This window comes from Numenius arquata, chromosome 5, assembly GCF_964106895.1.
Source record: "Numenius arquata chromosome 5, bNumArq3.hap1.1, whole genome shotgun sequence".
NCBI classification, from domain to species: domain Eukaryota; kingdom Metazoa; phylum Chordata; class Aves; order Charadriiformes; family Scolopacidae; genus Numenius; species Numenius arquata.
The window spans coordinates 31,811,489-31,828,307 of NC_133580.1; the positions used below are offsets into that span (position 1 = coordinate 31,811,489).

Here is a 16,819-nt window from a genome sequence, read left to right on the forward strand (position 1 = left end):
ATGAAGAGTATATTTAGTCTCTTTTAGCTTTAACCAGCAAGTACAGCACATCCTTCCTGTGGTCAGAGACGTAGTCGGCAAATAAGCAGGTCCCTCCAATGGGCAGTTCTGCCCACCAGTCTTCTGGGGGGATGAGTGACTTTCCATCCCAGCCACCACTGCCTCCGCTGGGAGTACCTCTTCTCTTTTGCTGGGAAAGGTTGGTTCTCCTCAGCTAAGTGCCAGGGCTTCTAGACAGCAAAAAATACACAAGGTTAATGGTGCAAATACTGTTCCTACTGAAAAGCCTGGGTTATTTTTTCTGTCTTGCTGCATGTACACGTGAGTGTGTGATAATTGTGTGTAACCCTCAAAAGACTGCGGTGGCACCATCATCTAAACCAGCCTATTTCAGAAACTTTTGAAGTTCCTGTTTGAGTCATTGCTGTTTTATGAAATCTATTGCACCAATTCTTGAAAAGCATTTCCAAATGATCAGCACCTGATCTGACCACCTTCAAAGGACTCAGTCGAATGTCTCTTCTCTGAGATAGAGCAGCCGCTTTCCTCGAGGATGTAACCTGAATGTAAAACAGAGATCATTTCAGCCACTTTAGTCTGAAAATTAGATATCGAAATAATGTTGTACTGAGTTTCAAAGGTTATAAGTGAGCATTGGTGAGAATAGCCATCATAGAAAGATGGGCATAAGCTCGGTGGAAGATCTCGTGATTCCCAGTCATTGCCTCTCTTTGACTTTGTTTCTCAAGTCTGACTTTTCTTTGGATATATTTAGACAGAAAAGAGTTAATATTTGATCGGTTTATTTTCCTTTATTTTTTTTTTTTAAATGGAAGTAAAGTGCATCAAATAGAAAATAAGGAACAATGAAGGCTAAAAAATCTCAAAATTTTAGGTATAGAGGTTTCTTGGGAATATGAAGTTTAAAGATGATAAAAATACAGTGAATAAACTTATCCTATGAAGGTGAAGTTAAAAGCGTCATTGCAGTTTAATTTAAAAAAAAAAGATACTAAATTGGTTGAATTGAAAATGCAGATTATGCATTTGTTTGCAGAGGCAAATAATTGAGAGAAAGCGAAAACTTTGTTGTGTAATTCTTGATGAAAATACTGTGTTAATTCTGGAAATATTTGACTGTTGAATTAGTTCTAATTGATTAGGAAACTTGCAAGGAAAATGGTCACAATTTGATTTTGACTATTACACAAAGAAAAGTGCGTGTAAAGAGAAAAATTTTCAAACTAAAAATAGAATCTCAAGACTATTTGTAGTAGGTAAACAAGATTTATTTGAAATACATGAGTAATTCAGGGCACGTAAGTCTAAAGAAAATTGTAAATAGTAGAATTGCTGAGAGACGGTTTTGATAGGCAAAACCACATTATGCTCAAGTGAATGTGGAACTAAATTCTGTCTTTGTGCTTACTTCCTTCAGCTTAATGTCATTGTATATTTCAAAGTAAAGCACTTCAAAATAGGTTTCTCTTAAAGAATTGGGGTCAGTTTTGCTGCTGAGCAAGTATGTCATAACAGACAGCATTATAGTGCTCGTAGAAAGCTGTATTTAATGGCTGTTCTGGATAGAGCTGTTGTATTCCTCTTGACATATATAAAAAACTGTATGTGCTTGCAGACTGGCAAAACATACTTGGGTTTCCTACAACATTTTTCTTGAATCCAGTACCATTTCTAGCATACGAAACCATTAAGAACAGTGCTAGTAAGGTGGAAGCGCTTATTCATTTTAATGAGCTTTTTGCTGCTTTTTTTTAAGTGGCTGATGATGCACCTTAAATAATGCACCTGACTGCTAGTATAGACAAAAGCAAAACAACGATTTAAGTTGATTTTGGACCATGTGGTGTGAGACTCTTGAATGTGTTGTTAGCAATAACTGCTCCTTTGGTCTTCCTCCTGTCAAGTTTGTGGGTTTATGTGTATATATATATATATATATATTCAAGTGTATATTATATATTGTTTCGTAGATGCAGGTTATAGCATTAAGTATAGTAAACTGTGGTGTGGTGCAAAGGTGAACCACTTACATAGCAGTGAGGGGAACTGCACTGGTGCTGGCATTATCACTGGATCCAGTCTGGTAAGAAGATTGGAGATAACCAAATCATTGCGGGGCACATGTAGCTTAAGATGTCTAAAATGTGTTTTGGAAAAAAAAAAAGACAATTATTTACTTTGGGGTTGTTTTGTTTGTTTGTTTGTTTGTTTGTTTTTTCTTCTGCAGAGAAGAGAGTGAAAGTGTGCTGACGCTGAAAGGTTTGACTCCAACAGGAATGCTGCCCAGTGGTGTGCTCTCTGGAGGAAAACAAACACTGCAAAGCGGTAAGCGTGTTTGCCTGTGTGTGGCATTATGTTTAAAAAAAACAATTGGCTTTCAACTGCAGAACCCCAGAAAAGTAACCGCAGTCTTCTCAGAAAAAAATGAAGGACAGAACAAAACAGGCGGTTTGTTGTACTGGAGCATTTGTGAGCAGTTCACGTAAGGCCACTTCTCAAGACTTATTACGTACCACTGATTTTCAAAGGAAAGGCGGGGGGGTGTGGGGAAAGTCCCTGAAAATCAGCTGTTCAGAATGGTAGATCAGCATTGCATGTGAAGTGCACTCTTTCCACAGTTTACAGCATCTTTGGGGTTTTTTTTAAGAGGAGCTTTTGATACACAGAGTACTGAAGGTTCAGCTCAGATAGTGACACTCAAACTCTTATTTTGTCTGATTTGTTCTTCCTCATAGAGAATCACCAATGGAAAATAGCTCTAGAATTAGATTCTCTCTCCTAGCAATTCTAGGTGACAGCATGAGAACAATTTTGCTCTGATTTAAGCCCAAGTGAAGGGAAGCTCTTAGAAACACCGCGTTTGCCTTGTACACAAACACAATACAGATTGTCAGTTCAGTTTTATACCAAGTGCTTTTTGTTACAGGAAATCTGTAAGTCTATAGTAGGGCTGCCTTTGATGAAATATTCTTTTTGGAATAAGGAGCTGCAAAAGTATTTAATTTACTACTCTAAGCTCTCCTGTTTTTTTCTGCGTGTATTGCTGTAGAGTATATTGCAGGCACAGAAGAATGTCTCTTGCTTATTGAGGTTCTGTTGGCAGAAGATGTAAGAAATAGAAATGCTTTATAACCTTAACACAGTCTCAGCCTCTTGTTTTCCTGTTTCCTTCCTGGAGCATTCTTTCTCTGTATTTTTCCCTTTACTGTCTCTTTTACCTAGAAGATTCAGGTATATGGTGGTAAACCTTCTTTTCCCTTTTTTCCCTTCCCTTTTTTCTTTTCGATGACTTGTGTGTTACAGACATAGTAACGTTCTGCTTGGAAAATGCTGCAATATGATTCCACAGGATGCCTTTCTTAACGGGATTGTGGTCTTTACCTAGGCTTTTCTCCATATAGTTGCTTTACATTTATGTCAGAAAATTTGGTCCAAGGAAACTGCTATTGTTGCCCTGGCAAAATATTAGGAATTGAAATGAATTTGAGAAAATTCCCTGAAGTTCTTGTTACAATGGCTAAAAGGAAAATCTCCTCATACTGCAGTATTCTGGCTTGGTAAAACATTACTATACACAAGCTTCTGCATTAGTTAGCATGTAGTACCCCATTCACCAAATAATCTGAAGTTTACATAGTTTCTGTTAAGCACACATTCATATTACCATATGTATTAACAGAAAATATGACTAGTATGTTCTGTTGTGGAAGTATATGTTTTAGTCGTCATTTTTTTTCTAATGTGTCAGTGCTGGTTTGGATCTGGTTATTAATTTTGACTTCTCATCCTGGTTATTGTGTTTCCTTTTCTTTTAAGTTGGCATTGGTTTCGTTCCTTGATTTTTTCCATCTCTCTTGCTCTGTAGCTTGAGAGGCATAGGCTTACCTTGGTGCATGCGGGTTAGCTCCCCTCATTTCCCCATGCAGCAAGATAACAGTATACATATTTTAGCATAGATCTCAATCCATATTTAACATCCTAACTACAAAAAAAAATATGTTTGGGCTTTATGGAGGACGAAAAAAGCTTTTACATAGTGGAAAATAAGACAAAAAAGAAGAGAGGAATTCCTAAAAACTTGGCTTCTTGAGCTATTCTGTTAACCAGAGAAGCTCTTGAAAATCAAAATTTCTTTTTAAATATTTGAGCTGTGCCACTGCTATATTGGATTGCATTTGCTGATTTACATCAGCTTCTAAATCTCTTGACTGTAGAAACAAATTCATGCCAAAGCTGATGGGTAGAATTCAAATGAAATTATGTCTTTGAGAACAATGAATGGTTTTAAAACAGTGGTAACATGGTATTCATAACACTGCAGCAACCTCCCAATTCCACACTTTTCTCTCTCTGACCAGACTTTGCAATTTCGAAGGTCCAGCAACTTTCAATCTTGTACGAATGTCCATTGATTTAAAGAAAATATTAGAAGAATGCTGTTCTCAGAGACTGGGTTGACAAAAGGGACGCTTGCAGATGGAGCAGACTGGGCAGGATTGCGAGCAAAGGCAAAGCTGTCTGAGCAAACTGTCCCATGCTGTGGGGAGGTTTCTTTTAGTCAGGAGAGAGAAAAAAAATCCTTCTGAGAAGTTGCGTATGTGGCTCTTTTGCCTTGTACTGGCAGCTAATACTTTTCCAGCTGGCATCGTAAGTGGTACGAGTTTTGTGTGATGGCTTTATGCCATTTTTCGTTCTCTTTTGACAGGGCAAACCAAAGTGCTCTTATTCAAAGCTGGGAGAATTATACAATGACCTTTTCAGGTCAGATGTGCAATATGGAAGGCATTTTCATTTTGTAGTTATTTTTGAGTCAAAAGAAAACTACTCAAATGTGTCTTTAAAAACTTTTAGTTTGTGAAACTTCTGCTTCAAAACAAACTATAGCTTAATTCAATCTGCAAATTACTGTTTTTGTGTAAGCATTTCTCTGTGTGTCTGTTTTGCCAAAATCCAGCACTTACAGTAACATTAGTGTTGTAGCTCCTTTGCTATTCACTGACTTGTTCTTAGAGTTAAAATCCTCTGCTCATTTTTCTCATTCGTTTTGCTACCCCTTTCTTCTCTTCAGCTACTGTTGAGGCTATTGAGGCTGATGAAGGTAAATTGGCCAGTCCCCTTTCTGTTGGTGCCACAACAGATAAGGGCTCTGCTGGGTGTATTCATTTTGCTGTAGCTTGTACAGATTGTGTGGGTGTTGGGCTAACAATTGTGGCTCGGTATTAACCAAAATGTAATTGCTTTAAAGGGGAAAATGTTTTTTTCTTTTTTTTTTCTTCTTTTTTTTTTTCTGTTGCTGCTGTTGTGAGTGTTTTTTTTCCTTCTGAAAGTTACAGTCACGTTGGAATTGCTGTATGTTGAACTAAGCACTGAGTAATGCCACAGGAGGAGATCAGGGGACTTGGATTTCACGGGACAGAACTCGGCAGCAGCTCGTAAATGCTCTGTGACACATAGCTCAAAAGCTGTGCGCTGGAGGCTGGGTCTTGTCTCTGCCTCAAACCATCCTCAGCAATCTCTGGTCAAGGAAAACACACAGCTTTTATAAATTTTCTCTTTTTGTTGTTTTTTGGATTTTTTTTTCCTTTTTCTTTTTTGCTTCAGTTCGTTTCCTTTCTTTTTAGGTCACTAGTAAAAAATTTTTATTGGTCTTTTGTTACAGTTCAGCATGTTTCTGTTTCTCTTTAAAAGTAAAACAACATGAGACATTTGTCTGCAAGATGTCTGCTTCCTCTGGTAGTGGCAGTTTACACACTGGATATTTCCATTAGAGCAACCATTAACACCAGCACCATTTTAGCTACAAACATAAAGTGACTGGCTGCCTCGGAAGATTTCTGAATGTTTAGTATTGAAAACTCTGGTGCTTTATTGACGGACCTCTAATTTAACCCTTAAGCAATTTTTAACGCTATGGTTAAAACCTAAGTAATCACATATTGCAATGTAGATGCGCAATATTCGTTCAGCATTAAAAAGTTTTGGAAGAAGAATTTTCATAATTCCCCTTTAAAACAAAATTCTTCAGTTGTATTTTGTTCTTGCCCCTCTCAAATTTTCTGTGGGTATTTTTTTTTTAGTTAATTAAAAAAAAAAAATCTGATGATTGCTGTCCGTTGGTAAGATGTGCCCTTTTGGCCAGTTGAATTTGTTTTTGATTTTTGTAAAGCAGTGAATAAAATTACAGAACAAACAAGTAAGAGAAAATACAACTGCTTTCTAAATAGCAGTGAGTAAGCTGCTATTTATGTTGGAATTATCTATTCCTATCGGCAATCTCTAATCTGCAGTGTGCATTCTCGTTGACAGTTTGGCTGTTTTCTGTGACTTTCTGTGACTATGTGTTGTGTTTTAGTATACTCTCAATGTAAACTGCTAATACTCATTGTCTGACCAGCAACTACAGCAGAGCACCTTCCTCAGTATTACAGACGATACCCTGTCTGCTTGAAATATGGTCGATTGAACGTGCCCCCGTTCCAGCAATATGCACCCTTCAAGTTAATTCTCGATTTGCCATCCTTGCTAGTTAGACACTGTAACCGTAGTCGTAACGACTAGCCTACGTAGACAAAGCTAACGATGGAGAAAATGTTTCGCCCTTTACCAATTGTCCCTCTGCAGTTTGATTCAGGGCCCGGCGACACCAACTGGGCTGTGCTACAGGACACAGCAAGTGTTTCAGCTTCGACATGGCCATCCATTAAACTATTGCTTTAAGGGATTGGCCCGGATGCTTGTTAGACACCTTCATTTTTGTGATAGAAGATAAAGTAAAAAAAGCAAAACCAACCTTGAAAAACCTCACTGTAGGGCCTGTTCTGTTTTCAGTGCTCCATCCCTGCTCACTTGACTAATCACCATTATGATGTTGTTGTTTTTCTGAGTTGAAGTATATAATACATGTTAAAACCCATGCACTTCACAAAGTTCCAATATAACGTTTGTGAAACTGGCGAAGGAACTAAATCCTGAGGCAAACCGGATCTATCCATTTTCACAGGAATGGTTGGCAAAAATAGCAGCATGAAAACGCTTTTCTCGCTCCCCCCAAAATGCAAGGAGTGGTAGATTGGTACCAGGGATGTTCTGGGGTGTGGGGTCTGTTTGCCTTTTTTTTTTAACGGAAGTTACCAGCTTGTCCAGAATCGGGACTGCATATTTTGGAAGGAGATCAGGAGTACTTCAGGGTAAAGAGAAGATAAAGGGATATAAAGGAATATTGAATTTGATCTTTGAAACTCCCCTACTATTTTCTCCCCAGGGAGTTTGTAGTTTCCTGGTACTAACACACCATCTCTGCTCTATGGCATGTTAAGATAGAGGCATAGTAAAAGTGCCAGTTCTGGAAGTGCGGTGCATTGATTTGGTGCAGATAAGAGAAAAACACACAGAAGGCTATGACAAATTATCTACGGAGCTGTGACCTGCTGTTTGCCTACGGTGCTTTTTTCTCTTTTGCTTTAAATCTAAAGATCTTCAACTCTTCAATTAGAGAGAGAAAAAAAAAAAGTTAAAAAAAATAATAAAAAAATCACACTGTGCAAATACATTCCCCAGCTTGTGGCTGCTTCTGAGGTCAGTGTGGCCTCCTCAGTGTTGCTGCTGAAGGGCAGATCAAAAGTCCTCAGGTTCAGTTGGAACTTTGGTCCTTTGTCAGTGCATTTCCAAAGGTAAATTGTACGAATGTGCCAAAATGACGATCTCCCTGGTCCGTGTTGTACGGCGTTACCGCTGTTGGGCTCGAGCTGCTTTCTACAAGTCCAGGGATGTGTCGGGGAGGGTAACTGCCCCGAGCGATCAGCAACCAGCTCGCCTGTGTTGAGAGCATAAGGCAACCTGTTGTAGGGTCGCCCCAGATCTCCCATAGCTTTAATGTATATCCCACAAACTGGCCTCGCCGTGCCATCGCCACCTGTAACTGGCCAGCGCTTTTGCCCCCCTGGTCTTTAAAAGTCAAATGGGAGTTCTGCCTGATAAAGGGTGTTAACGGCGAGGCGCCATGTCTTTAAGGCTGTAAGTGATGACAACAAATGCTAACTCCCCGGCTCCCGGCTGTGCCCCTAAGCATGGTTGCTAATTGCAGACTATAGTTTCATGTCAGCTTCTCAGCGTTTTAAGCTGAGAACAACAAAGTATTGGAAGCGGACAACAGCATATTGCAAGTTGATCTTGTTGAAAAAAAATAGTTGTGTTGCAAGAGACGATGGTGGTAAACCCCCAGCTTTTTCTGAGTACGGTAAGGAGTCGGTCGGGTTGTCAGATCTTCTCATTGCCACCTTCGCAAAGAAGGACTTTCGCAGTCATTGCTAAGTTGGGGGAAAAGCTGCCAAGAGTTTTACCTTGCTAATTTTACTTTTTAATAATCCTTTATTTAGCTATCAAAGGATTTTCACCCCAGCATAAGATCACTAGCTTCGAAGAGGCCAAAGGCTTAGATCGAATTAATGAGCGAATGCCTCCGCGCAGAGACGTGCCATCCGATGCCAACCTTAACTCCATCAACAAGGCAATCTCCACAGAGACTAATGGCACGGACAGCAACGGCAGTAATAGCAGCAATATTCAGTGACCACTGTCTGGGAGGGGGGTTGAGCTGCAGGGCGCGATGGGGTTGCTGCACATCAGCAGTGGGATGTTCTTGCCTCTGATAATAGCTTACTTGCTCTGGGGGCCAGGTGTTGGATTCAGTTTACAAAAATCATCTACGAAGAGATCGTCAACTTTAATTTGGTGGGAGGGGGGGTGGGGGAGAGAGACACCTCCTTTGGATATGCCTTTAAAATGCTTGTAGAAAAATGAAAGCTCATGCTGGTATATATTGCAAAGTTAGGGGAATGAACATGTTTTCCTACTGCATTGGGAAAGTCTAGATATGTTACGGAAAGGCCTTTTATTATGTTACTGGACATGAAAACTTTGTTTAATTTCTTACTAACTATTGTACGTTTACAGTTGCAGCACTAAACATGGACAACATCAAAACATTTTTAACAAAATGTACAAACTAAATAAGGACTATTTATTGATAATGTTTTGCTACTCTTGTCAGACAATGGCTATGAAATAAAATTAGGCAGTCTTTAAAAATATAGAGAAAAAAATAAAAAAAAAAAAAAAGAATGTTGGAAATTTGTTTAAAATGCCAAAAAAAAAAAAAAAGAGAAAGAGAGAGAGAGTGAGAGAGAGAGCGAGAGCGACAGTTTAATTTTGTACAGATTATGCTTACCTCAGGTTTCTTTAGTGTGCTTCAATGCCCTTCTTTAAATATAACACTTATCTTACTAATTTGGCAGCAATTATCCTTTTCTTTGTTTAAAAAAAAAAACTGGAATAATGATAACATTTATCTTTTTTTGCTGTTTATATTTAGGGGGGTTTGGTTTGGGGGGTTTTCTGGGTTTTTTTGGTAAATCAAGTCTTGGTTGTGGCTTGCTGAATTTAAATATTTATGAGTGGTGCATTTTTAAGTATAGTGAACAAGACACCATATTAAGTGCAGTGAAAAGCATCTATATTCTGTAAAAATCTGCCTATGCATGTTTTTTAAGAAAAAAATGGCTGTATAGGCCTGTATGGGACTGTAATGCGCTTAGTGGTCTGACTTATACTGGAAATGTATGTATACTGGCGTACTTTATATTCTCTAAAAAAAAATGCTTAATGCCTTTGAAATTTTGTAATCAAAAAAAAGCTTTGAAAAATCTAAGGGGGAGAGTATTCTTAAAGTTTTTAACATAAGCTTGTCAGTGCACATATAGATGGGTAGCATGTTTAGCAAACCTTGTGAAATTTAAATAAGTTTGTAGTTACATGTGAAATTCTAAATGCATGATAACTGTTAATGTCATAATGGTTTAGTCATTTTGTTCTGTTCTGTCATGTGCCACAAAATGTGTAATTTTTTCACTTTTTTCCCTTTGTATATCAGTTACGGGTTTCAACTGGTTCATTCTAAAAAAAGAAAAAGAAACAAAACAAAACAGTCCATTGATATTTTTTAACAATTGTATAAGTGCCCAAGTAATTCACTACAGCCTACAGCCTTGCCTTTGTAATTTGACTTCGAAATGTTGGCAATCAAAGCATGCACTTGTAACAATGAAAGAAGCATTTTATATTACTACTCAATAAAAATGTGCATGAACTTAAGCACTCTGCCCTTTCTTGCTGGCTCAGTCGCAGAAGCGCACGCAGGCACTCGGGCATGTGCGCTTGTTGCTCTCACTTGCTTTGGACAGGAGAAGACCGTCGGTGTAAGAGAAGAATGACTCGTTTCATGATTCAAGGTCAGTTCTTTACTAAGGGGAGAAAAAAAAAAAAAAAATCATTTACTACCCAACCGTTTGAGGCTACTGAACCATCTGCCCCGAGTTCTGGTTAGCAAGTTGGGTTTTCGCTAAAATGAGTAGGATGTATCCCACAAATACGAGTGCAGAATAAAACGTGCCCCCTGTGTGCTTTCTCCACCTGATCTGGAGTGTTTGAAAAAACTCAATTAGTATCATTTACAGTGTTCCTTTACGGGGGGGGGTGAAAAAAATAATTCAGCAATTTCAGATTTCAGATGCTCTCTCTTTTAGTCACCGGTGAACTGTCAAAACTCTGCCTTGTTCTCATTTTCTCCCTAACTCTGCTCAGCATCCTTCCACAGTGCCTAATCCTGCGAAGAACAGCTGGACGATGCCAAACGGTGCAACGTTGCGGGTATTGCTTTAGTCCTCCTTTCGGGTAGCGTTATTACATGGTGGCTCGGTGCCTGCTTTCTTAGGTGTTTTCCCCACTTCAGCTCTTGTTAATTTTGGCAAAATACGACAGGTGGCAAAAATAAAAAGAGAATTCCATAATAGAAGGGGCTAGGAAGCTGGGTCGATTTTTGGATTTAAATTTTTATTTCAGAGGGGAGAGGCGTGCGGGATGTAAGTAGGTTTGCCATGACCGCTTCCCCTGCCGGTTGGGTCCTGGGTACGTGGTGGCTGAACAACTGCAGGTTACCTCGGGTAAGCTCTTCGGTGGAGACGCGTGAGCTGGCGCTCAGCAGGCACTGTGCGCAGCAGAAAGCGATACTCTTGGGCACTGCAACGTGTGCTGTCTGGTTTCATTTAAGTTGGGCTCTCTGGCAGTTGCCCAAACCAATTTAACAGCAAGAAAGGGGTTTTTCCTCTCAGCGGTGACAGCGTGGCATAGATCTCTCAATTGGTAGACTTAGCCCAAAAGATTCATGCTACAAATGGGTGGTGGGTTTGCAAATCTCTGCTGTAATTGCTGAAGAGCTTATGGGTAAGCGAGGTGGCCCAGGCTGAGTAATGCATTAGGAAATGTACAAAGTCTGTCTGGTCAGTAAGGAGATTTTTGAGCTTTTTTTTATATCTTAGAAGAATAAAAATGTCTTCAGCATGCAAAATAGCAGTCCCCCGTGTGTCCAGGTAAGGCGGCCTGGCTCTTTTCTGGAGCAAGCCCCACTGTCCTACTACCATGGGGCAGGTTCTGGACTGGCTCTGAGGGGTGGTCTGGACTATACTCAAACGTTCCTAAAAGGACTAAAGTGATCTCTTTCCAGGACAAGCCATCTCTTCCAGCCGTCCTTTGTTTTTCCTGCTGCAGAAGGAGCTGCAGATGAATTTGAAGGAAAACCCTGGTGCCACTGAAGTGACATGCCATGCCTCCCAGTACAGGTTTATTCCGCCTTAACAAACATGCTACTTTAATGCCAAAAATATCATTTGTGCCTACATCAGGATTTACTGTATTTTTTTTAACCACTTTATTCCCACTGTGTGAGATAATACATGTATCCAATATACTATATTTTCTGCACTATCATCATTTTCCTTTACAACAGCTATTGAAGTGTAGCATGAAGTGTGTTAGCTCTTACCATACATTTTCTGGAGAAGACAACATTCAAATCTTGTCCAGGGTTTCTCCCAAAATTGCAGTAGGTTTAACCCTGCTTAAGCTTCTGCCAGAATTGCCAACTGTCAGGCACAGATATAAATTCTTTCAGCGTTTTCCTTGACACCCTTTTTTATTGCAAGAGGAGGATCGTCTGGAGCCTCTAGTGGAGTTTGGGTATAATTTGGCTTTCTCCTGAGAACCTGGCCAGTGAAATTGAGGTCAGAAAGCAGGGCTAAAAACAGACACTGAAAGATGCTGCTTGTTAGCACAGACCTGATCTCTGTCCTCTCTCACTTTGACTTTGGTTTTTAGTGAAACATTGGAGTACAGAGTGTAAAAAATGAAAATTTGGGGACACTTTCTAGGTTCAAGCTGAATTTAGAATTTTAGTCCTTAGAAATCAGTTCCCCCCTTTTTTTTTTCCCAAGGTACTGTTGCTCAGATTAGTCAGATCCATGAATCTTCCCACTTCTTTCACAAAGAGAGGGATGTGAGAATTGGCTATTTCAAATGTTAAAAAACCACAAGCACCCAAGCAACCATTTGGAAAATAGTTGCAGATTGCTTTCTTACTTGCTTTTGGGAGGATGTTTGATTCTGCAAAAAATGGCCTTTTTTGGCATGCCAAAGGATGAGCAAAAGGTTCTTCAATGATTTAGGAAAAAATATATCCAAGTTCATATGCATATGTTCATATGTATGTGAAAACACAGAGGTCTTGCAGCCACCTCCATGGGGGGTCACAAAAAGGAGGAGTTGATGGAGCTAGAGGCGAGGGATTTTTTTTTTGGTCTTGCTGAGCTGACTTTGGGGTATCAAGCCTGGTATGCATTATAAAATGTATGTTCTATGAGACTTTGAATTTAATTTTTTAATTATTATTATTATTTTTTAAATAACTTGAGGGCAGTTTCAGTTTTCTATGCGACACATGTTTCATCAAGCTGACAGATAGCTGTGTGCCCTGGGCAGTACTCTGCCGCGGCACACAGTTGCAAAGAGAAGGGCTGCCTTGGCTCTGTCATCCCTGTCAAAAGCTTATTTAAGGTAAAGTAACTTGGCAAAGAACGTGCTAACGGACTGATTTTGTGACCAGTGGGAAGTCTGCAGGCACGGTGGCAGACATGACAGCGTCTGCTCCTTTGTGGAGTCCACTAGTGGCCATCACTAGTTGCTCTGGGCTTCACCAAGGCCCCCTCTCCCGTTTGGGCAGAGCCTTGCATGGCCGTTTGTTGGAGGTTTGGGTCTGGGTGCCCAGTTAGGCGATTCTTACAGCAACAAGACTCGAGCAAGAGGTGGTTGTTTCATGCTTTAGCTGTTACATCCCTGAGACAGTTGATGTAGACAACCATGGTGCAATTGAGCATGCCTGTTTCTCTTGACACCTGGGTATTTAATAATCTCTTTTGCTTTAAATGAGCAGTTGAACACTGTGACTTGGACTAATTTCACAGCATTTTAGGCCAGAGGAGCCTGTTATGTTACAGAACCGAGACTCACTGAGGCTGGCAGGCACTGCTGCGATCGGCTCCTCCAACCCAACTGCTCACGCTGGGTCAGCTGGAGCAGGTTGCTCCGGGCCGTGTTGAGTATCTGGAAGGATGGAGACTCCACAACCTCTCTGGGCAGCCTGTGCCAGTGCTTAACAGCCCTTACAGTAAAAAAAAAATTTCTTACATTTAAAAAATTTGTCTATTTCAATGTGTGCCCACTGCCTCTTGTCCTGTTACTGGGCCCCACTGAGAAGAGCCTGGCTTCATCTTTTTTTATACACCTCTTCTCCAGGTTGAACAGTCCCAGTTCTCTCCACTTCTCCTCATAGGTCAGATGTTTCAGTCCCTTAATCACCTTCATGGTCCTTTGCTGAACTCACTCCAGTAAGTCCATGTGTGTCTTGTGCTGGGGAGCCCAGACCTGGACATGGTCCTCCAGGTCTGTCGCATCAGTGCTGAGTAGATATTTCTACAACATATATTGATGCCAATAATTTAAGACAAGACATTTCTGGCCTTATAAGTCGAAGAGATGGGAGCCATACCTCAGAAAACAGAAGCAGCAGAGGTACGTTGCAGTTGCAGAGCTGAGGTGTATTAAGGTACAGATCCAAGAAGGTAAGAGAAAATGAACGCCTCACCAGTCTGAGAGGACAGTGGAAGACTGAAATTATATTTATTGCCAAATTTGCTAATAAATTTGATCAGGCAAATTTTCCAGGTAGGTATCAATTGCAAGAGAGAGGACCCTCTTCACTGTCTCCATACTGTTCTGTCCTGTCCTGTGTCCCACCTACTGTTGATCTGCACTGCTTCAGAAGAACGCGAAGAAGTCATCAAAAAAATTGGGCCAGTCTTGTACTGAGGGAAATAGTCCCTTCCTGGATTCAGCAGGCAAGTGGCTGAAGCCTTGAAGCATGTGATTTGTATACACTCATTATGGCAGTGCAAATCTCCACATGTTATCAGGACATCATCACATAAATGAGAGAGAGATCTTGTGCTTCCCTGGGGAGGGAGAAGTAACCTTCTGAGGAGGTTGCCTGAGGAGAAGGTAATTTGTTTATCTGTCAGTTGGTGGTTTATTGGTTTCAGTACTTATTTAATAAGCTTTGCACTTGTACTGCATTTTTCTAAAACAAGAAGAAAGTGCACTCTGAAGGGAGTATGAGGCTGACGCTGCAGCTGAGCTTAAACAAAGCTGCAGAGCTGATGTTCAGGCAAAAGGCTGAGGAAGCCCTGCAGCCATGGAGCAGGGTGCCAGAGAAAGGAAAGGAGGGAGGAGTGGGGCTAGTGGGAGAGCTCGGGGTATTTATTTCATTCCTTTCTCAAGGTAGATAGAAGAGATGGTGGTGGAAGTGCTGGAGGAGACCTGAGCACTTATGCTGCAAGACTGGGGTGATGAGATAGAGCAGCTGTACTTGGTTTTGGGTAGGCAATGACATGAACTATTCAAGCTTGATAAAATTCACCTTAGACTAGATATGCGCTTGATGGTGGAGTTCAGGCTGTGACCTGAAGGCAGTCATGCATAAAAGGAGAGTAGGGAATGACATGGGTAATAAAATTTTGGAGGGCAGACCCGTGATAAGGAGCAGGCTGAGGCTCACAGCCCTGGCAGAAGCAGCAGCACAGATTGCAGGACTGAATGCTGGATTGCATGCTGAAGAGTTGAGTCAGTTCAGCATAAATGCAAGGATGCCCGTTGACTAAGGGGTTTGGACCTGATACAAGGGAGTTGCCATGAAGTCAGCTGGGATGACTACCCAAAGCCTGGGCTCTCTACAGAACAAAAGGGCAGGAATACTAGGTATTTCCTTCACTGGGTAAAAAACTGGCTGGATGGCTGTGCCCAGAGAGTTGTGATTAATGGGGTGAAGTCCAGTTGGCAGCCAGTCACCAGTGGTGTCCCTCAGGGCTCAGTTTTGGGGCCAGTATTGTTTAATATCTTTACTGATGATCTGGATAAGGGGATTGAGTGCACCCTCAGTAAGTTTGCAGATGACAACAAATTAGGTGGGAGTGTTGATCTGCTTGAGGGTCGGAAGGCTCTACAGAGGGACCTGGACAGGTTGGATCAATGGGCCAAGGCCCATGGGATGAGGTTTAATAGGGCAAAGTACCGGGTCCTGCATTTCTGTCACAACAACCCCAGGCAACACTGCAGGCCTAGGGAAGAGTGGCTGGAGAGCTGCCCAGCAGAAAAGGACCTGGGGGTGCTGGTGGACAGCCAGCTGAATGTGAGCCAGCAGTGTGCCCAGGTAGCCAAGAAGGCCAATGGCATCCTGGCCTGTATCAGGAATAGCGTGGCCAGCAGGAGTAGGGAAGTCATCGTGCCTCTGTACTGGGCACTGGTGAGGCCTCACCTCGAGTGCTGTGTTCAGTTCTGGGCCCCTCACTACAGGAAGGCCATGGAGCTGCTGGAGCATGTCCAGAGGAGAGCCACCAAGCTGGTGAGGGGTCTAGAGAACAAGTCATAGGAGGAGAGGCTGAGGGAACTGGGCATGTTTAGTTTGGAAAGAGGAGGCTGAGGGGGGACCTCATTGCCCTCTACAACTACCTGAAAGGAGGTTGTAGAGAGGTGGGTGTTGGCCTCTTCTCCCAAGGGAATAATGACAGGACCAGAGGAAATGGTCTGAAGTTGCGGCAGGGGAGGTTTAGATTAGATATTAGGAAGAATTACTTTACTGAGAGAGTGGTCAGGCACTGGAACGGCCTGCCCAGGGAGGTGGTGGAGTCGCCATCCCTGGAGGTGTTTAAGGAACGTGTAGACATGGCACTTCAGGGCATGCTCTAGTGCCCGAGATTGTTGGTTTGTCTCTGTGGGTGGGTGTGTGTGGTGTTTTGGGATTTTTTGGTGGTTTTTTTTTTTTTGTTGGTTGGACTCGATGATCTCAAAGGTCCCTTCCAACCATGAAGATTCTGTGATTCTGTGAATTATAAGGACCTTAAATCTCAACTAAACTTGGCAGGGCGTGCAAACTAATCAGGTAACGGACACCTCAAACAAACAGAGGAAAATAAAAAGCTAACGAGGAATGGAAAAATGACCTATCAGCCAAGTAAGTTGGGGATGGCCAGTAAAGTCTAGGAATACAGAGAAAATCACCATGATTGTCTTTGCTGAGTTGTCTTTGCTGATCATGGTCGAAAAGCAGCAGAAAACTTTTCCAGACACTTGAATAGGAAGAGCAAGGCATAAATAAGTGGGAAACAGTGCAATTAGGGTAAGGAAGAGATTTAAAGTAGATGTGTTGGCTAAAGGACCACGGAAGGAAAGCCAAGAATGAGATTTAGGGTATGGAAACAAGAACTACAGGAATCAAGACGGAAGCAAATTCAGAGTTTAATGCACTTATTCCAGGAAAATGCAATAGTTTCTTTCTTACAGTCGCAATAGAAAATACCAC

The 16,819-nt window shown here is 41.4% G+C and overlaps 1 protein-coding gene across 3 annotated transcripts in view; it reads left to right on the top strand.

Moving 5' to 3' along the window:
• The window catches only part of PPP3CA (protein phosphatase 3 catalytic subunit alpha), a 212,362-nt gene extending 202,200 nt beyond the window's left edge, over window positions 1–10,162 (top strand). For 2 of the 3 annotated variants that reach the window (XM_074148248.1, XM_074148249.1), the window contains 3 exons: window positions 2,249–2,346; window positions 5,090–5,119; window positions 8,397–10,162. In XM_074148248.1, the coding sequence (XP_074004349.1) occupies window positions 2,249–2,346; window positions 5,090–5,119; window positions 8,397–8,590 (322 nt within the window). In that variant the 3' untranslated portion in view covers window positions 8,591–10,162. The remainder of the gene's footprint in view (window positions 1–2,248; window positions 2,347–5,089; window positions 5,120–8,396) is intronic. The other variant, XM_074148250.1, reaches the window with a different exon arrangement.
• Window positions 10,163–16,819: the final 6,657 nt, after the last annotated feature.